Here is a 22,329-nt window from a genome sequence, read left to right as displayed (position 1 = left end):
TAAAAAAAAAAAACCGTACCGGCAGACACTTGAAGAATGATGCCAATTATCCTGCGAAAGTCTACTTACATCTCAAGAACCAATACTGAGTCAATAATTCAGCCTTCTATGTATCGCCCCTGAAGAAATTGTGAGGACATGATTAAATTAATTACACCGAGCACAGAGGCACTTGCACCTGCATTTCAAACGTTATTGGACCGGGAAGAAATCATAACTATTGGTACAATAGAAGACACCGTTAGCCACGCGTTTTGTTGTGGTTTGTAGAGTATGTGCGTCGATACACTTACATCATATACCAACGCACTTCTTCAGAGTAACATGGTTGAAAGAACTAAGACTTATCAGTCATTAAGCATTTGAAGACAGGTCTCCGGTGGTGGCTTCCCAGGCTTGTGGCACCCTGCCTTTTGAGTCCATACAATATCGACCAACCAACACATAATTATACTAAGCCTTTAGCATATGCAGATGACTTACAATCAGAGCTGAGGGGACAACATTCGAGGAGCTACAGCTGAAGCTGGAGTCACCACTCACAGCCTTGCCAGAATACTGTCAAAATAACTCCAGTAACTCAAATTCTTCGAAGACTCAAGTAAGAGCTCCCAACTTCGATATGGACAAGCAAGCCCCAAGCTCAGCGTTTCCTTGGACAATACCGCCCAGGAACACACAGATAAATCAATATATCTAGCCGTGACGTTAGATATATCTCTGATATACAGACATCAACATACAGACACCACCGTGAAATGGTCCGCCAGAAAATGGTCTCCAGAAGTAGTGAAAGGTGGCTACACTGTGCCACTGCGCCAGAGAGTGCGCCAAAGAGTACTATTAAGCCGCCTCCACAGTGCGTGTTACGAGATCGTAGCAGTCAGTGCTTGTTGTAACATTGGAGAGGACAGTGTGTGTTAAGAACTCATAGAGACAGTGTGTGCGTGGGCAGAGCTCGTGGTTGTTGTGAAGTTGGAGCAAGATGTTGTAGTAAAGAGTGTAGTTCCATGTCCTATGCAGTTATTTGATGGGAGAGATAGCAGATGTTATTGTAATGAGTGCATTTCGTCAATATATATGAAGGTAAAATTTATAATGTTCCTTTATTAGTTGTGTATCTGAAATAATGTGTCACTACAGGTTCAGTCAACAAAGCATCTGGCTCGTGTTCTTGTATTAGAGTGAATTTTGGTTTTCTTGCGTAATTATAGTTTTTCTAAATTTCTTTTGTCACGTCAGTATAATTGGTATCAAAATTCTTGTCTTGTTGGAAAAGAACCGTGCCAGATGTGGGCGTTGAGTCACACTCCCACATACAGAACAGTTACATTTGTGCTTGGATTTTGTAGGTTTTATAGTTGCTGGGGACTTAATTAATTAACTGTGTTTATGAAAATTTTCTTACATTGTTCTTAGCAGTCAGATAGCGTAATAATACTAGTCAGGGCCAACCGTTTACGAGACTTACGTAATCGGACATACAGCAACTAAAAAATATTTTCAATCATATATTTAATTAAGCCCCCATGCACGTGGCGACCGCTGCTTCGGATCGTCCCTTGGAATTTTTCTAATTGTGAAAATTGTAGACTGTAGTATTGTTGTAGTAATTTTGAGTTTAGTGATTGTAGTCAGTATTGAGTGTGTAGATTTGGTAATTGGCATTCTTCTAATGGTATTTTTCAAAATTTAATTTTTATTGCCTTGTATACGCGTTTGACAATTTTGTGCAATTATTTCAATTGTTCGTTAATCGTGTTTGAGGGAAACATCTCGTGTGAATAGTACTGTTGGAGATAAGGAGTCATTGTGTGTGATTTTCGTACAGTGACGAATCTTTCGTATATTTTGTAAATGATTACGCGATCAATGAAAAAGGCAAAAATGATGAATAGTGAGAATGACGAAATTGTTCACATGGCGAACTCGCCAACAGAGGAAAACAGTATGGTGGATAATGAGGTGGAAAACAATGTGATAAGTCGGGAAAATAGTCCGGAACCATTTCAAAATTTTTCTCAATCAGAAAATTCACAGAATACGAGATCAACGATAGAAGATTCTGGAATAGTATCGAACACAGATAGCTTTATAGCCATGCAGAAGGAAGCTGGTTTTGTGGGAAATGTGAGGGGTGAAAAGAATTTTGAAACAGTTACTATGGAGCAGTTGATGAGTGCTATATTAAATGTGGGATCACAGTTACGATCTGAATTAAAAACAGATATGGAAACACAAATAGGAACAATTAAAACTGATATAGGAACTATTAAAACTGAGATGGGAACAATTAAAACACAAATGGGAACAATGGAAACACGGATGGGAACAATGGAAACTCGGTTAGGATCTGAATTAAAAACAGAGATAGGAACAATTAAAACAGAGATGGGAACTTTGGAAACACGGTTAGATTCAAGAATAGGGACATGTTTCAAAAATATGAAAGATGAATTAAAGAAAGAAATCAGGGAAGAAGTACAACCGATTCTGAATTCTCACAATAATAGATTAATTGCAGTAGAAATCAGACAAAGGGAACAGGATAGAGAACAGGAAGAAAGAGATCGCGTGATAGTACAGAATTTTTCAGAGTTAAATTTACAACATGCAAAGGATAAGGAAGAAATATTTGAAAGAATCGAGGAATCCGTACCAAGTGACAGATTAAATAACCTAACACAACAAAATGAACAGCTAGCTACCAAATGTGACAATACTGAAACCCGAGTCGCGACACTTACGGAAGACGTAAATAAACAGAAAGAACAATTAGGTGACTTATCGGAAAGAGTTGAGGAAATTTCAGATAAACTGACAAATCTTAGTTTACATGGGGACAGAGATTCGGATGATACAGCCCCATTACCATTTGCAGAAACCGAAGAGTATCAGAACATAAATAAGCATGTTGAGAATCAGGGAAAATTTAATGAACGCGTGAAAAGGGAATCTGAGGCATTACGGAAACAAGTCAAGCAGATCGAAGGCGAAATTGTAGGAAAAGATAGCAGAAGAAATTTAGAATCACAGGTAGCAGAGGGGTTTGAAGAAAATAATTTGTTTCATTTACGGGATGCAACAAGAGAGCGCCAGGCGCGCGAACTTTACAATAATCGACATTCGGACCGGGACAGACGCGGTAGGTCTTGGTCGCCACGAGGCGAAAACTTTGATTATAAACACTTTTTGACTGTCCGGAAATTTAAGATCTTCCGCAATTCTAAGAATGACATACATCCATGTTCATGGCTAGATCAATTTATGAACGCACTTCTGCCAAAGTTGCTACTAAGTCACAAACTAGAAATTATGTGCAGCTATTAAAGTCCTCAGGGGATTCACTACTCTAAGTGAATATGTGCCGTAGCGAGCATAGGGCCCCGAGCTGTAGTGGTGCTATTTCTCTTTTAGTTTTCTGTACCGCTGCCTACTCTTTTACTATTCTTTGCATCTGTCAAACCAACTCTTCGACTATCAATCTATCTAGTGAGTAAGTGAACAATAACCGGATATGACTGTTTTACCCAAAAGTGACTTTGTAAATTACCATGTGGAGTTACTGTACCTTCAGCAGCACTCATTCATAGTTTAAACGAAACGTTACCTGTTTATCTTCGTGACAATATTACTTCATATGTTGACGACATTCTTATCGCTAAACGTTCTTGGAGTGAGCACAACAAAATTTTGGATTCATTATTACGTATTTTTGCACGAGTTGGCATGACAGTGAACTTGGAAAAATCAGAATTTGGTCGTTCTCAGGTGAAATTTCTCGGTCACATTATTTCTACAGAAGGTATTCTTCCTGATCCAGAGAAATTAGACGCTATTCGTAATTATGCTGTTCCTACCACAAAACGTGATGTTCGTAGTTTCCTTGGTGTCTGTAATTTTCTTAGACGCTTTGTTAAATTGGACGATTTGGCCACACCTCGTTTATGTGAACTATCTGGAAAGAAATCTAATTGGTGTTGGGATGAGGAAGCTCAGTCAGAATTTGAACAGCTTCGTGATGCTTTAGTTGCTGCTCCACTTCTTTCACATCCGGATTTATCTAAGGAATTTTGTTTGGCAACGGACTCATCATACAAAGGCCTAGGTGCACATTTATTTCAAGAGATAGAAGAAAACGGCGTTGTAGTACAGAAAACTATTGCATTTGGAAGTCGTGTTCTTTCTAAATCAGAAAAGAATTATTCGATTACGGAACTTGAAGCTTTGGCTGTTGTTTGGGCTTTCACAAAATTTCGCACATTTTTGTTTGGCAGACATACTAAGGTTTACACCGATCATCGAGCTCTGGAATTTCTTATGTCGACAAAATTAACTCATGGCAGATTGTCGAGATGGGCGTTGTACCTACAGGAATTTGACTTTAGTATTGTTTACATACAAGGTCCTTCAAATATTGTTGCCGATGCTTTATCACGTGCACCTATGGGTTTGAAACAAAGTGCTGAAGAGGACTGCAAGGAAAACAATTTTTGTTTGATGTATATTCAAGGTGTTGCGTTTGAGAACTTTATTTCGTCTTCGCTCCAGGACATCGCTAAGGAGCAAAATAAGGATCCAATCTGGAAGGACATTAAGGAGAAGTGGAGGAGAAAGGAGAGCGTGGCGATTAGACAGCATTATTTAGTTCGCAATGACATTCTTTTTAAACGAAAATCGGTCGACAACTCCGTTTGGTTAGTTTGTATTCCTGATGAGTGTGTCAATAAATTGATTTGGTATACGCATTTCTGTTATGCACACTTTGGTCCCAGAAAATGCTTTCATAAATTACGAGAAAATTGTTATTTCAGTAATATGGAAAAACGTATTCGATCTGTTCTTCCAAATGTAAATTATGTCAAATGGCTAAGCCTCCAACGATTTCTCACAGAGCACCGTTGTTTCCCGTCATTCCAGCGAAATTAATGGAGATGGCTGCAGTCGATTTGTTTGGTCCAGTGGTTCGATCTACTAATGGTTTTGCGTACATTTTCGTAGCAGTGGAGTTGACATCAAAATATGTGTGTTTTACACCGTTACGCAAAGCAACAGCTCGTTCAGTATCTAACGCTTTTATCAAACATTTTCTTAAAGAAGTTGGTCATGTTGACAAGGTTATATCAGATAATGGATCACAGTTTCATTCTAAAATTTGGCTTCGTACTCTACAGCGTCGTAAAATTAAACCAATCTTCATTTCACTTTTTCACCCTCAATCGAACGCTTCAGAGAGATGGATGAAGGAAATCAATAAATTGTGCCGTCTTTATTGTCATCAGAATCACAGAACTTGGGATCAGTACCTTCATATTTTTCAAAACATTCTGAATGAACTTCCTAATGACTCAACTTCTTTACCGCCTCTATTGATATTAAAAAATAAAGTACCAACAAATCGCATTTCTGAAATAGTTCCTTTTCCGCCTTCACGGAAACTACGGCATTCTGAAGTTGTGAACATGGCTCTACGAAATATTGCATCTGCGGCTGCAAGAAGAGAGAAATCAGCTAAACGTCCTGGTCGTTTAAAAACTTTTTCAGTTGGTCAAAAGGTATTAATTAAGTCCCACCGTTTGTCTCACAAAGGAAAAGGCTTGTGTCGCAAATTTTTTCTGCTTTATAACGGTCCATATAGGATTCGCAAAATTATTCATGATAACACTGTCGAAGTAGAAACTCTTAAATCACGACGCTCTAAAGGAATACATCATATATCAAACGTTAAAATTTTTGTGGAATGACATAGTTGTGAGAAACTAACAGCTAGATGTAAACACGCAGAGAGTACAAGGATACCGCGCTGTGTTTTGGCGGCGGCACATATTCAAAGCAACAGTCAAGTCTGCGCGCCGCACAAGGCAGTCGTTGACGGAAAACAATAGCTTCCTACGTCACGCGCCTACAGCTGATCGAGCGCTCAGTGCGAATGCACTGACAGCCGTAAACAAATACACAGTCTAATTTCTCCGACTAAATTCAGTATAAAGCTATAGTGACTTGATGAATTCTGTTATTAACATTCAGTATTTTGCAGGATACGGTTCTATAAAATATTTAAGAACTTCAGGTAAACTCTGTGTGTCTCCGACGTTAAGACGACCTGCTATCGAGAAATTTTCAGGAAGAATGTAATTTCCAAGAAGAAACTAATTAACTAAAAAAGGGTAACTATTAATTGAGTTTATTTTTCAGGTAACATATTTCCACATAGGTACGTACTTTAGACGTAATTTGCTGCTCGCGATTACGTGATTCATACTTTGTGCTAATTTTATGTTCTATGGATTTACTTGTGAAGCGACGTGCTTGTGTACATTTACTGATTTTGACAATTATTGATTAATGAACTGGGTTGTAACTTGTGTATATTATGCATCGCTTGGCTGCTATGCTTTTTCACTGACTGATTTTGACAATTATTGATTAATGAACTGGGTTGTGACTTGTATAGATTATGCATCGCTTGGGTGCTATGCTTTTTCACTGATGTCATATTTTTTTTATTATGTGCCTGCTGTGCTTATTTATTTGAATTATAATTGTAACCTGATTTATTGTGCTGATGAGTTTAGTTATGTAAGTTATACTTTGTGATTTATCTGCTTGTGCCTTCATGTTTGCTTATTAAGATGACATATGAATATTTATTTGCTTATGCTGATATGATGCTAATGACCTGTTTATTACGTAAGATATATGTTTACTGCTATGCGTATGGATTACATATTTACACATTTCTGTTTTGTTGCCATAACTGCTCTTTAATTTGGTGTATAGAAACGCTGTTGTACTGTGTATAAACATAGAGTTTAGGTCACACTACTGTATTAATTATAGATTGTTCGCTTGGCAGAGCCTCGTTGTAGGGATTGTGCTGCATCCACTTGTTGACATTCTGTTCTCCACTGGTATATTTACTCGCTATCGCTTGTTTTGCTTACGCTCAGTGCCTTACATTTTAAGATAAGAAAATGAACTGCTATAATTCGACGAACGACATTAGTACAAGAAAGTCATTGAAGTCACATGAGCTGAGGTTTTATGGAAGCTGTATAAATTTATGCTAATAGGAAGGAAGCTAACGACATGACATACCATTACGAGGTTTAGACCATTAACAATTATTAGACTCCATTTTTCGTAAGCAATTGAAATAGGAAGTGACACTTGACACAAGAAATACTCCACATGTTTGCTTCTGTTTGCCATAATTCTTGAAGTGGTGTACACACTGTGAAATATTATGATCATTCACACTCCGTAATCGTACTTAATTACTGAGAGTTATTCGAACTAAGTCTGTTAGAGGTCATGTATGCATTTCTTTGTTTATAATTTATAATGAGTAGAAAATTTGGGTCAGATGGATTACACAGAGGTTGTGTGTGGACACTGTGTCTTCGGATTGTATGGGATGCTGAATTGAAGTTGCATTAGGATTTTATCTGTTCTTGTTCGAGGAGACTGACTAGAGGAAAGAGTTGTTATTGAAGTGAAATGATATTGGTGCTGAGGTTTATATTTATCGATGTATTATTATAGGTATTGAGAGTATATGAAGTTGTTTGTGGACAAGAGGTAAGGTGATATTGGTGCTGAGGTTTACATTTATCGACGTATTATTGAGGTATTATTGAGATTATGTGATACTGATGATTATTGGAGTTTTGGTGGATAAGAGGTAAAGTAAGTGAGGAGCATATTTTTTTTGTTGGTCTTATGGAACAAAGAGGATGAAGAGAGCAGACTAAAACACTAAAGTAGAAAGAAGACAGTCTATACACACACTTTGTTAAATCACTAAGCAGTATATACTTTTTTTTGGAGAGAGGAAGTAATTGCATATCGTGGCTCACTGACAGTTGTTCAGCAACAGTACATTTGATCTGGCTTGGCAAACATTGGTCTTGACATGATGACTATGACGTTGACTAACTATTATTGACTGTTATACATTGCTGCCAGTACTACTTGATACACATGATGAACATCAGATTTTGACAGAATTACATTTACACAATTAACACTATTTGATTACACAGTAGTACTTAATGTGGATGAAGGATGAGTGAGTGTGTTCTGTGTGTTTTCCTTTACTAATCCTACCCACCTATCTCCTAAGTATTATTTTATTTGTTGGTAGTGGCTTGCACTGACACCCATAAATATTATAGGTTTACTGGTATTTGTGTATTGTAATAGTTAATATGAAAATTATCTGACATCATTTGTGTGTTTGTTATGATTTGTATGTTACTGTAAAAGCATTTGTATGTGCATTCAAACTATTGTTCATGCCTGAACTGTCTGATTAGTGAAGATAAATATTCTGAACTGTTACCTGCACTTTTCAACATGATGTGTGACATTTGGTCGTGTTTAATTTCTGCTGATGAACTGTGTGATCAGTGCTTGTGAATTTTGTGGAACTGCTTCGGTTGAGAGATGTCACTTGTTGGTGTCTGGACCTGCTCAACATTGATGGGTGCAACTGATGAACTGCTTCTACTGAACTAATGTGACTTGTTGCTGTGTGTACCTCTTGAACTTTGCTGGGTGCAACTGATGGACTGCTTCTACTGAAATAGTGTCACTTGTTGCTGTCTGCACCTACTCAACATTGCTGGGTGCCTCTGATGGACTGCTTCTACTGAACTAATGTGACTTGTTGCTGTGTGTACCTCTGCAACTTTACTGGGTGCCACAGATGGAACTGCTTCTGCTGAAATGATGTCACTTGTTGGTGTCTGCACCTACTCAACATTGCTGGGTGCAACTGATGAACTGTTTCTACTGAAATGAAGTCACTTGTTGCTGTCTGCACCTGCTCAACATTGCTGGGTGCAACTGATGAACTGCTTCTACTGAAATGATGTCACTTGTTGGTGTCTGCACCTGCTCTCAACTTTACTGGGTGCCACAGATGGAACTGCTTCTACTGAAATAATGTCACTTGTTGCTGTCTGCACCTGCTCAACATTGCTGGGTGCATCTAATGAACTGTTTCTACTGAAATGAAGTCACTTGTTGGTGTGTGCACCTGCACTCAACATTGATGGGTGCAACTGATGAACTGCTTCTACTGAACTAATGTGACTTGTTGCTGTGTGTACCTCTTGAACTTTGCTGGGTGCAACTGATGGACTGCTTCTACTGAAATAGTGTCACTTGTTGCTGTCTGCACCTACTCAACATTGCTGGGTGCCTCTGATGGACTGCTTCTACTGAACTAATGTGACTTGTTGCTGTGTGTACCTCTGCAACTTTACTGGGTGCCACAGATGGAACTGCTTCTGCTGAAATGATGTCACTTGTTGGTGTCTGCACCTACTCAACATTGCTGGGTGCAACTGATGAACTGTTTCTACTGAAATGAAGTCACTTGTTGCTGTCTGCACCTACTCAACATTGCTGGGTGCTTCTGATGAACTGCTTCTACTGAACTAATGTTACTTGTTGCTGGGTGTACCTGCTAAATTTTACTGGGTGCAACTGATGGACTGCTTCTACTGAAAAGATGTCACCTGTTAGTGTCTTTTTTGTATAAACTAATCATTGAAAGCATTTTATGTGAACATTTGTATAAACTGATTTTTTGTATATTGTGTAAACTATTATGTAAAGTCACATGTATGAAGAGAAGTTGTATTGCCTACTGTATTTTATATGTTAGGTTAGTAAAAGGTCAGTGCAAAGCCAAAATTTTTAACTAGTTATGTGATGTTTAGGTATTAATATTATCTTTTATTTTTGTCTGTATTTTTCTGGACGAATTTGGTGGTATTTTCACCACCAATGCTGGCAAAAATACCATCAAATTCTGGCCTGTGGAGGAGGGGCATATGAAAGGTGGCTACACTGTGCCACTGCGCCAGAGAGTGCGCCAAAGAGTACTATTAAGCCGCCTCCACAGTGCGTGTTACGAGATCGTAGCAGTCAGTGCTTGTTGTGACATTGGAGAGGACAGTGTGTGTTAAGAACTCATAGAGACAGTGTGTGCGTGGGCAGAGCTCGTGGTTGTTGTGAAGTTGGAGCAAGATGTTGTAGTAAAGAGTGTAGTTCCATGTCCTATGCAGTTATTTGATGGGAGAGATAGCAGATGTTATTGTAATGAGTGCATTTCGTCAATATATATGAAGGTAAAATTTATAATGTTCCTTTATTAGTTGTGTATCTGAAATAATGTGTCACTACAGGTTCAGTCAACAAAGCATCTGGCTCGTGTTCTTGTATTAGAGTGAATTTTGGTTTTCTTGCGTAATTATAGTTTTTCTAAATTTCTTTTGTCACGTCAGTATAATTGGTATCAAAATTCTTGTCTTGTTGGAAAAGAACCGTGCCAGATGTGGGCGTTGAGTCACACTCCCACATACAGAACAGTTACATTTGTGCTTGGATTTTGTAGGTTTTATAGTTGCTGGGGACTTAATTAATTAACTGTGTTTATGAAAATTTTCTTACATTGTTCTTAGCAGTCAGATAGCGTAATAATACTAGTCAGGGCCAACCGTTTACGAGACTTACGTAATCGGACATACAGCAACTAAAAAATATTTTCAATCATATATTTAATTAAGCCCCCATGCAGTAGTATTTCAGCGATCTCGTTAACTGCAAATGGGGAGCAAAATCTGCTATCCTGAGAACCACTGGCCAAGTACTGTGGTTGTCAACGACCTAAAATGCCTACCCAGTATGTACTAGAATTAAGCCAAGAAGGTCGACGTAAGGCTTAATGAAACATATCGAATCACAACAGTGTGTATTTAACCCACGCCCCTACCCAATCTTTATAGAGCTGCTGGCCTTGTCAGACCCAGCTCCCGAAGACCTTCTCACTAAATTACAGAGAGTCTCAGAAAAACGAGAGATGATAGACATCCTCTCTTTGGCACTGAGTGTGGGCCTGGACGACTGAGATCTCGTAAAAGGCTCTTAGATGCCGTCATTGGAGAACCACCACCTGACTATCCACCAGCACAAGAAGTGTGTGTTTTGGGACCCCATAACAAACTGGAAAACATGAAGAACCACGAACCACATAAGAACACGGCTGGCACCAGTGAAAACAAATATGATCAGGTGGGATACGGTGACTTGGATGCTGACATGTGCGAAGGTGGTGCTGTGGAAGTTATTTAACACTTCCTGGCCAGTCCAAACTGTCACTAGAGAGGCAACCTTTACGATTTGTGGCTGGACAACAAAAAATCCCTTGTCACGTTTGGTTTCCAGACACAGAAACCTAAAATAATCAGTAAGCACATAAACATGCATATCTCGTGTAGTCTTTATTTATATCTGGTGCTATCTTTTACGTCTGCCAATGGAGATCATAGAAAATATTCCATATGTATATGATTTCTTTGGGAAATATGAAAACAAACATTTACTTGAGGAAATAGAGAAGAAAGGACACTACAGAATAGATGGCATGGTATCTCACAGAACATTTTCTATTTTCCGCAAGAAATGAAGTGGCTGCAAGTAGTTCTAGATGTAAGCAAGCGACTTACCTCGTTCATGATGTGGTAGGCGTAGCAGGCGCTGGTGGGCGCCAGCGGTTTGTAGTGGTTGCCGAAGGTGTACATGTAGAAGAGCCACGGCGCCGGGAACAGCAGTGTCAGCATGTCGGACAGCGCCATGGCCATCAGCACGACGTTGGTGGGCGTGCGCATGTGCCGCTTGGACAGCACGACTACGATCAGCGTGTTGGCGATGATGGTGATCACCAGCAGGAAGGGCATCGCGTAGCCCAGCATGGGCTGTGCATACTCGATGGGAACTTCGGTAGAGACGTTGAGGAACGGCATCGGTCTGCTCACGTTACCGCACGTAACCAGCACCATGGCCTTCACCGGTGGGCACTCGACGTCAGCATCCGGGTCCAAGTCGAGGGACACCTCGGCTACGTTGCCACACGTACTGTTGTCCATTATGGCGCTTCTACCACTACCGTAGATACCTGCAACACAGTACGCCGAGGATTACTGAAGGCCTCTGATATGTGGTGGTTAATTGTGGAAACTAATTGTGTGATGAATGAAGCGGTTTCATCGTAATTAATAGCGAGAATTGACAAGGGTAAAAGCATACGAAAACAGAAGCAAAAACATTCCACTGGACATGAGTACTCAAAGAGCCTTTTGCAAGATAATTGTGGATGTGTGCCAGGATTCAGTAACCACTATTCCGCAGACAGTATAATGGCATTTGATATGTAAACTCTTCCATCAAGTCCCCATCTAATTAGCTCCAAGTTTCGTCCGTGGCCCACGTTACAAGAATACTGATTCAGGACACTACATGTTAGAATTTACTATAAGGGGAAGTTTTGTACCTAGGTACACTTTTCAGACCCTAACTGGCCACATAACATAAATTTGATATACACACATCAAGACTAGTTTAGCATCACCCTGGTTCCCAGAACTTCTGAACATTGGCGTTGACTGTGGATATTCTATCACAGACACAGTCCCTTTGACTATTCAGACATGTCACTAAACCCGCCCAAACATATAAACAACTGTTCATGAGCAGCGTTCATTAGACGGAGGGGGTCCGACAGCCTATCAGTTCCAGTCATTCCACCAGGATGGAGGTACACAGCTCGTGTTGTTCATAGTTCAACCATGCCTAGACAGTCAATACCACGGTTCGATCGCGTCCGCAATGTTACTTTGTGCCAGGAAGAGCTCTCAACAAAGGAAGTGTCCAGGCGTCTCGGAGTGAACCCAAGCGATGTTGTTCGGACATGGAGGAGATACAGAGAGACATGAATGGTCGATGACACGCCTCGCTCAAGCCGCCCAAGGGCTACTGCTGCAGTGGATGACCGCTACCTACGGATTATGGCTCGGAGGTACCCTTACAACAACGGCACCATGATGAATAATGCTTTGCGTGCACTCACAGGACGGCGTGATACGGCTCAAACTGAGCGCAAAAGGCTGCGTGATGAGCAACTTCACTTCCGACGTCCATAACGAGGTCCATCTTTGCAACCACGAGACCATGCAGAGCGGTACAGATGGACCCAACAATATCCCGAATAGATCGCTTAGGATTGGCATCACGTTTTCTTAACCGATGAGTGTCGCATATGACTTCAACCATACAATCGTCGGAGACGTGTTTGGAGGCAACCCGTTCAGGCTGAACGCCTTAGACACACTGTCCAGCGAGTGCACCAAGATGGAGATTCTCTGCTGTTTTGGGGCGGCATTATGTGGGGCCGCCTACGCCGATGGTGGTTATGGAAGGCACCGTAACGGCTATACGATAGGTGAATGCCGTCCTCCGACCGATAGTGCAACCATATCTTCACCATACTGGCGAGGCAATCACCTTCATGGACGACAATTCGTTGCCCCCCGTCGTGCATATCTTGTGAATGACTTCCTTCAGGTAACGACATCGCTCGACTAGAGCGACCAGCATGTTCTCCAGACATGAACCTTATCGAACACGCCTCGGAGAGATTGGAAAGGGTTGTTTATGGACGACGTGACCCACCAACCATTCTGAGGGACCTATGCCGAATCGTCGTTGAAGACTGGGACAATCTGGACCAACAGTGGCTTGATGAACTTGTGGTAAGTACGCCACGACGAAAACAGGCATGCATCAATACAAGAGGACGTACTACAGGGTACCGGTGTGCACAGCAATCTGGACATCCCCCTATGAAGGCCTCGCTGTATGGTAGTACAACCTGCAATCTGTAGTTTTCATGAGCAATGAAAAGGGCGGAAGTGATGTTTATGTTGATCTCTATACCTATTTTCTGTACAAGTTCCGGAACTCTCTGAACCGAGGTGACGCAAAACTTTTTTTGATGTGTGTATTTTCATTTTCCTCTTTTAGATTATGACATTCACTTATTATATGCTGACGACTTTCACTGAAATTACAATCGTTGCTCCGAAAAACTAAGGTTTTTATAAATGTGAAAACATGTTTCATTGTGCGACATGGTCATGTACCTATGAAAGAATATTTAATTGAAATTTTGAGGCGTTGCAGTCGAAAAAATTTGTCAGTACTGTATTTAATCGTCTGTACGTTATATTATTGCAAAAATCAGTAAGTGAAATCAAATTAAGCAGAATTATTTTCTAAAATTAAATAAAAGTTAAGTGAATTTTGAAATGGAAGTTGTCGGAAAATAACAGAATTTCCATTTATAGGGAAGATAAAATTTTAGGACATTTAGGAAACTCAATTAATGTGCAAATATCCCATGTTACTTGGTAAAAGATCTTCCGTTTTAATGTAGAACATTGTGCAAGACCGACGAAATATGATTCAACTGTGCATATGTTAGGTAAAATGTATATAATATTTTACTCATCATAGAAAGCAGTACCTGAAGAATTAAAGACACATTTCAAATAGCATAAACATATTATACAGTACGTATTTCTGTAGAACGCGAAATATTTATATATTCCATCCAGAACGGAGCCTAATGAATAACAACAAAAACTATGGAAAAAAGCGGAAACTGTTTACAACGATCGCCAGTGCGCATTACGTCGTGTGATTCTAAAATCAATTACTACAACGGAGTACCGACCAAAACAGCATCCTGTGTTCTTAAGAGCCCTATCCTCTAGGTCAGGGTTTCCAAACTACTGGAGTTCCACGGGAAATGAATCCACGAAAGTCTATTAAAAACATGGCGTTTCTTTTTGTCATTTTTCCTTGTTATTTTAAGATTGTATTATCATTTTTGTGGTCTGAGCTATGACTTAAAGTTTCCCGAAGCAATAACTGCAAAAAAAATTAATCTTCAAAATAAACAAGCTCTTCTAACACAGTACCATGATTCTCGTGTGCTTCTTTGGCGGAAATGTTTGCGAACTCCTGCTCTAGTTAAAACACTCTCATCCAAAACTGGTACCTGTGAGAGGGGGTGTTCGACGTGTTATTGTCGTATTTGGATGCTACGCTGTACTTTTATCTGCTCTGAATTACGGATTATTTTAAACACCCCAGCAGCTTATCACAGATCTTGACAAACCTTTACAATTAGCTGTTCCACTACTTTCACCATTTCAATGGGAGAGCTGTTTTCACTACTGAGACGACACCAGGCTGAAAAATTCAGATGATTAAGATCAGCCAAGATAGAGGCCTTGCTCTATTTGGTCAGCTGAGACTATAGTGGCGCGTTGGCTGTCGTCTTACACCGGCAGGTAAATATGCCAGTTTCTCTTCAGGGCGGTACGACATTCCCAAACATGCCATATGGCTGCAATTCATGCCTAAATAAATGGACGCCTCAACTAAAGATTATCTTACTAAATAGATTTGTACTAACTAGGAGAATGGTGTAGGTCAGTGGCTGCTTGTAACCACACATTCGCAATCATCTGACAAACAACTCGTTTCCCGAATGATATATTCTTGATGAAAATTGTTTTCGCTATCTTATACTTTTGAAACGGCAAGGAGACTGCTGTGGAGAGTCGTAGTAGAAATGTGAAGGGTGCTTGTGCTTTTACTGGACAAATATCAATATCGCTACATCATATACTGAAATTAACACTTCATTGTGCATTTTTGCCATGCTTGATCACAACAGTTTCATCACGAAATATGAGGATGTGCAACTATTCATAAGATATTCCACTGAAGCGACACGTAGCTTCCACAGTGTGACAGCCGATGGTCACAAATGTTTCAAATGCAAGAGGAACTTAATACCCGAGCAATAAATACTATAATATTTGGCTGACACTGATGTCGGTTTTAGATAGGAATTATGGACGTATTTAGACGTGGGAAGTAATTTACACTGAAGCGCCAAAGGAAACTGGTACAGGCATGCGTTCTTGGCTATAGACATTTTACAAAAGTGTAAACCATAGGCGAAGGTGATGAAGATAGGGAAGAGTGAGATTAACGAGTGTTCAGCTTTTATGCTAACCATACCAGTATCTTTTCTATTCTTTGTGAAGTAGAGGTCTTCTCTTAGTTCTTCCATACATAAATCAGCTACCATCCTATATCAATTTCATCGTGTTTATTCTCTGTGGAACATATTTTCTTACACCACAAATTCTTGTAATATTCTATCTATTTAGCTTGTTGGATGTTGTTTATTTGAGGAACTGGTTTTGCTATTGTTTGACCATTTTCATTGTTTTGTAAGCTACCGTTTGCCTTCCATAATGTAATCTTCTGTTACGCTTATAAACCGATTCCCAGATTCTTGACTGTCTAGATTCGTTGTTCCGCTTTTATTTATAATAGTTCCTGATTAAATCTCCTCTGGTACATATCTCGTGGGCTGTGATCATTCAGCAGATGTATAGCTGCTGTGGCAACAAGAGTCTGGCGCAGTTGTTAGATGAGTTACTGCTACCACAATGGCAGATAAATGAGATTCAGGGTGGTGTTACAGTCGGCGCACGAGCGATGGGATACAGGATCTCCGAGGTAGAGACGAAGTGGGGATTTTCCCGTACGACCATTTCATGAGTGTACCGTGAATATCAGGAATCCCGTAAAACATCAAATCTCCGACATTGCTGCGGCCGAAAAATGATCCTGCAACAACGGGACCAACGACGACTGAAGAGAGTCGTTTAACGTGACAGAAGTGCAACCTTTCCGCAAATTGCTGCAGATTTCAGTGCTGGGCCATCAACAAGTCTTTGCGTGCGAAACATTCAACGAAACATCATTGATATGGGCTTTCGGAGCCAAATGCCCACTCGAGTACCCTTGATGACTGCACGACACAAAGCTTTACGCCTCGCCTGGGTTCTTCAACACACACATTGGACTGTTGATGATTTTAAACTCGTTGCCTGTTTGCATTGAGCGGATGGACGTGTACGGGCATGGAGACAACCTCACGAATCAATGGAACCTGTATGTCAGCAGGGGATTGTTCAAGCTGGTGGAGGATCTGTAGTGGTGAGGGACGTGTGCACCTGGAATGATATGAAACTTCTGTACGTTTAGATACGACTCTGAAAAGTGACACGTACGTAAGCAACCAGTGAGCATTCTCTCATGTCCGTTGTGCATTCCAACGGACTGGGGCAATTCCTGCAGGACAATGCTACACCCACATGTCCAGAGTTGCTACAGAGTGGCTCCAGGAACACTCTTTTGAGATTAAATACTTCCACTGGCCACAAAAACATTATTGAGCATATCTGGGATGTCTTGCAACGTGCTATTCAGAAGAGATCAGCTACCCGTCGTACTCTTTCCGCTTTATGGATAGCCCTGCAAGATTCATGGTGTCAATTCCTTCCACCATTGCTTCAACCATTAGTCGAGTCCATGCCACGTCGTGTACCGGCACTTCTGCGTGATCGCTAGGGTCTTCACGATATTAGGCAGGTGTATCAGTTATTTGGCTCTTCAGTGTAGTTTACTTCGGTTACCCCTGTCGACAACTGCAGTGCCACATGTTTTCTTTTTTTTTCAGTGTTATACAACCAGTTTTAAGTACGTTGATGAATTGATTATATGGTAGGGGCAGGGAATAAGTGACCCATTGGAACGCTTATTTCGATACCTCGGCTTGCGGAAACTAGGTTTTGTTGCCCAACCACGTTTTTCTGGCGACTCATGAGCGAGATTTAAGCATGCTCGCAGCGTGAGCCTACTAGTCATGCACGTCATCTTGGTGCATTTGGATGGTGTATGTTTACTGCTGGAAACGGGCTATTGCCTACTGGGAGTCACCGAGTCCCTATGTGTCTGTGGCAGTGAGATGTACTTTGGAGTTCGACTAGCCCTGCTTCATTCTTCCTTGCTTGTAGGTCCCCACATGCACCGTCTTTAAAGGGGAACGACAAAGTGACGGACGAAAATACTGCTCAAATTAAGGTTTTTTTTCTCGGTAGTAGAGAAACAGGGTTTACTGCAATCAATAGAGCATACGTTCAAGATTTTATTAGTATTTTTATTGAAAAACATTAATATCTTCACTATGTAATTTGGACTTTCCCGAGGGAGCTCCGAAAGGAGGTAGATCGACGGTTGTCTCTGCAACTCCGGTCTTGATCATCTGGAACATGGAATTAACACATCACCCTGATCCTTACAGACGTAATTTTAGTTCATTTTACAAACTTGCAAAAGAATTTTTTGCTGTCGAAATTATAGGCATTTGAAAAAATAGCTCATTGTTTGATCCCTCTTTCGGCCGAAAATAACTAAATTTCAACATAAAAAAAGTCGGATACCATGAACAGAACAGAATTTAATTTGCTTCAAGGAAGGCCAAAAATCATTAAAATCGGATGAAAACTGTAGCGTGGGCGACGGCTAACATGCCGAAAATCATGGGTTTGAGAAAAACGCATTTAAAGTTTGACAAGTAATTATCTTATATAAAAAAAGGAGAAAGCTTCCAACTTACGAGAGATCATTGTGCCTGGTCCATAATAACTGTCTCCCCGGCTAGTGGATGGCCGCATTCTACATTTGACGTGATAGGCTTCCATTTCCGTTCTCAAAGCCCATTTGGTCGCTGAGTGCATCGCCGATGGCGTATCTATTTTCACAGAATTGGCCTATTTCATCACCGATCTTGATTTGAAGTGCATTTGACACATGCATTAATGTAGTATGGCCACATTAAATAGACATACGGTTACATTTGAAGGTTTGTTGACGATTACGCTTCGACTGGATGTTATTTTTGGAGCATTTCTCCAAATGAGACAGCTGAAACTGTCGTTCACATTTTGAATAAAACCGCACAGACAACTCACCAGCAGATCAGGCTTACTCAACCATCTCACAGGCGCAACGAAGGGAGCGTGAGCGCGGAACCGGTTCTCCAACGCCGAGGCGTGCCGTGCACGATCAGCTTCAAACGCTCACAGAATCGTTACTTTTTGGAGTTCGTTCAAAATATTTGGGGGAATATTTCTTCAATGTATATACATTTAAATTCCGTAATAAAAAAAATTCGGATGTTTTTGACCGTCACCCTGCCGTTCCTCTTAATTCTCCCAGGCCTGACGCAGGAATAACAGTGAGCATCATCCGTTAAATATCCGGCATGGTTTGTGAAAACATCTGTGCTTTATCTAATGAGTTTCGTGTGATGTTCTTGTAATATACGCTGTCCTGGTTAATTTCGCATTGATTTTGTTACAAGAGATATTCGTGAGAGATTTTTTTTTATTTGCACTGTTGATGCGTGTATGTTTCTAAGTTTGTGTTCTTAGAATTTCTTTTTGTCAGTTTTTTCTTCATCGGCCGACATCTGCCGTTACCTGGCACCCTAGTGAGTGTATTATTTGTTGTATTTTTATACTCTTTCGTCGCTGTCCATAAGCTTTTGATGCAAAAGAACTTGATATCACCCGTAATATTTGTGTACGCACCTTCTTGATTCCGATAGCCTTAGAATGTTTCCTTGTCAGTCTACTTTTACCTAGCTGTACCTCCACTACCAGTGCGTACTTCTTTTTTTAAGTTCAGGTCTCTTTAACTTTTTATTGTCAGCTATGTTTGAAGGGCCCAGGTGTGTTTTGTGACTTTTTATATTTGTAAATTATACTTTTTTAATGTACTGGTGAGTCGCAAGGGCTCTGTTGTCTGCCTTAACTAGGTGTCACGTTTGACTCCCTGCGCTATTAGCCACTTATAAGTTAGGTGTATGTTTTAGATTGTGTACTATACTGAACTACCATTCCAGGCGAGGGTCTGGACTTCATTACCGTACATTGATAGCCGGCCGTAGTGGCCAAGCTCTTCTAGGCGCTTTAGTCTGCAACCGCGCAACCGCTACGGTTGCAGGTTCGAATCCTGCCTCGGGCATGGATGTGTGTGATGTCCTTAGGTTAGTTAGGTTTAAGTAGTTCTACGTTCTAGGGGACTGATGACCTAAGATGCAAAGTCCCATAGTGCTCAGAGCCATTTGAACCGTACATTGGTACATGCATGCATTAGGTCCCATTACTTTGCATTTGTCCTTACTTGCTCTTGTAACATTTATTCTTGTTGCTTTATTAGTGCTCACTTCCTTATTTTAAAGTCTCTGTAGGAGTGTCAGTTATTTTGAATATTCTGTTGTCTTTATTCGCACTGTGGTCTTTGTAACACAAATTATTAAAATTCTCTATATTATTACAGATACTGTAATTTAGAAACTGTCCTTTACTAGAGAAATATATGTATAATTTTCTTTGTCCTCAGCACCTTACCACTCCCGGATCCTAGCTCCCTACCGTTTTTTTAACTCTGCAAACTGGCCCCATATCCGTAATGGAAAATAGTGAAACGTTATCATTTACACTTTTGGTTGTAGAGAAGAGAAAGTGTTGTGCCTTGACTGACTACATAAGCTGAATATTATTTAAAGATCACTTACAAACCCTAAATATAGTCTGTTCATGGTTAAAGGCTGTCCGTGAACTGAACTGGAATTTCAGATAGCAAAGCATAAGCAGGAAGACTCAACTGGATTCTTCTCAGATCTTCCTTTAGTAAGATAACACCTACTTCCCTAACTTATTTGTCGCAACGACTTCAAAGGTGGGTGGTATAGACACTAGTGTTATTGGTGTCGACAAGCAGTTAAAAATGGTAAAATTAGAGTAGATTACAGTGACCGACGGAATTCCTGTCAGGTTCTATGAATAATTTGCAGCTGAGGTAGTTCCCATTTTAACCATAATATGGTGCAGTTTCTTTCTTTCCTCATCGGCCATCTGACTGGGTGCAAATGCTATTCTGAGATGAAGGGATTGTGAAAGGATTGCAGAAGAGAAGAAGTCATAGCAGATCGAATAAATCCAACGTCGTCAGTGGATTATTTCTTCGATATATTCGAGTCTCACTCATCCTTTTCAGTTTTTACTCGCTACATTTGCCTCAACGCCCATGGAAGTTACTCCTTGATGCCTTAATTCCTGTCCTTTCATCCTATCCTTTCTTCCTTTCAACGGCTACCTCACGCTCCATTCTTGCCGATTTTGAGAACATTTACCACCACTAAACCAGATAATCAATATCTTCCTATGACACCACATTTAAACGACTTAGATTATCTTCTTTTTCGGTTTTCCCAAAGTCCATGATTTATTTTCATACAATGCTGAGCCCCAAATATAAATTGTCTGATATTTCTTCCTAAAATTAAATTATATGTTTGATACTGCTAGGCTTATTTTGACCATGAATTCAGTTCTTGCCTGTGCTAGTTTTCACTATATGTCCTTCATTTTTTTGCGTCTGTTTTTTTGCTTCCATGATAGCAGAATTCCTTCACTACTTCTTTTTCGTGAACCCCAGTTGGTTCGTTGATTGTTACCCTCACTCTTCCCTATCTTCATACCTTTGCCTCTGGTTGACACTCAATCCACAAACTGTTCACATTAGACGTTACACTCCATTCAGTACGTCCGGCAAATATTACTAACTTTCAATGAGAATAGCAATAATATGAACGAATCTTAATATTGTTATCCTTTCAAACTCAACTTTAATCCCACTCTTGTACATTCATTTTATTTCTGTCGTTGGTTCTTCGATGTATGGTGTGAACGCTAGGGACGAAAAAGGGCGAAATATTACATTCCCGTCCTGCACGGTTTGTAATTTCGGCACGTCGTTGTTCGTTTACCGTCTTATTTTTTACTCTTGGTTCTGGCACCCGTCTTTCTCTAAGATTTCATCTATGTTTCTAAGAATTTTACAATGTTGAATCAAAATCTGTCAAGGTGTCCTGATTTAAATAAATCTGTCAAGATGATCCGACTTTTCTTAACTCTTGAGTTTATTATGAATCCCAACGTCAGAACTGCGTCTCTGGCGCATTTAAGTACCCTAAAGCGAAACTGATCCTTATTTGACAGTTTCTGATTTTTCTTCTTCGTTCTTCTGTATATTATTTCCTTTAGCGACATGGATGTCTGAGCCGCTAAGCTGACTGAGAGTTCCCCAGCTTATCTGTTCATGTTAATTTCAGCATTTTTCTTTGTCATTAGCCTTCTGACTGGTTTGATGCGGCCCACCACGTGTTCCGTTCCTGCGCTAACCTCTTCATCTCAGAGTAGCAGCCGGCCGCGGTGGTCTAGCGGTTCTAGGCGCTCAGTCCGGAACCGCGCGACCGCTACGGTCGCAGGTTCGAATCCTGCCTCGGGCATGGATGTGTGTGATGTCCTTAGGTTAGTTAGGTTTAAGTAGTTCTAAGTTCTAGGGGACTGATGACCACAGATGTTAAGTCCCATAGTGCTCAGAGCCATTTGAACCATTTCAGAGTAGCACTTGCAACCTACGTCCTCAATTATTAGTTGGATGTATTCCAATCTCTGTCTTCCTCTACAGTTTTTGCCC

The 22,329-nt window shown here is 40.4% G+C and overlaps 1 protein-coding gene across 1 annotated transcript in view; it reads right to left on the bottom strand.

Annotated features, from left to right (window-relative positions):
* The window catches only part of LOC124798449 (sex peptide receptor), a 527,798-nt gene that overhangs the window by 68,191 nt on the left and 437,278 nt on the right, over positions 1 to 22,329 (bottom strand). Inside the window, exon 4 of the mRNA XM_047261868.1 lies at positions 11,520 to 11,968. Within this exon, the coding sequence (XP_047117824.1) occupies positions 11,520 to 11,939 (420 nt within the window). The 5' untranslated portion in view covers positions 11,940 to 11,968. The remainder of the gene's footprint in view (positions 1 to 11,519; positions 11,969 to 22,329) is intronic.

The sequence above is a fragment of the Schistocerca piceifrons genome, chromosome 5, assembly GCF_021461385.2.
Source record: "Schistocerca piceifrons isolate TAMUIC-IGC-003096 chromosome 5, iqSchPice1.1, whole genome shotgun sequence".
NCBI classification, from domain to species: domain Eukaryota; kingdom Metazoa; phylum Arthropoda; class Insecta; order Orthoptera; family Acrididae; genus Schistocerca; species Schistocerca piceifrons.
The sequence above is the reverse complement of the archived record's forward strand: the minus strand, read 5'-3'. Positions and strand labels throughout refer to the sequence as shown.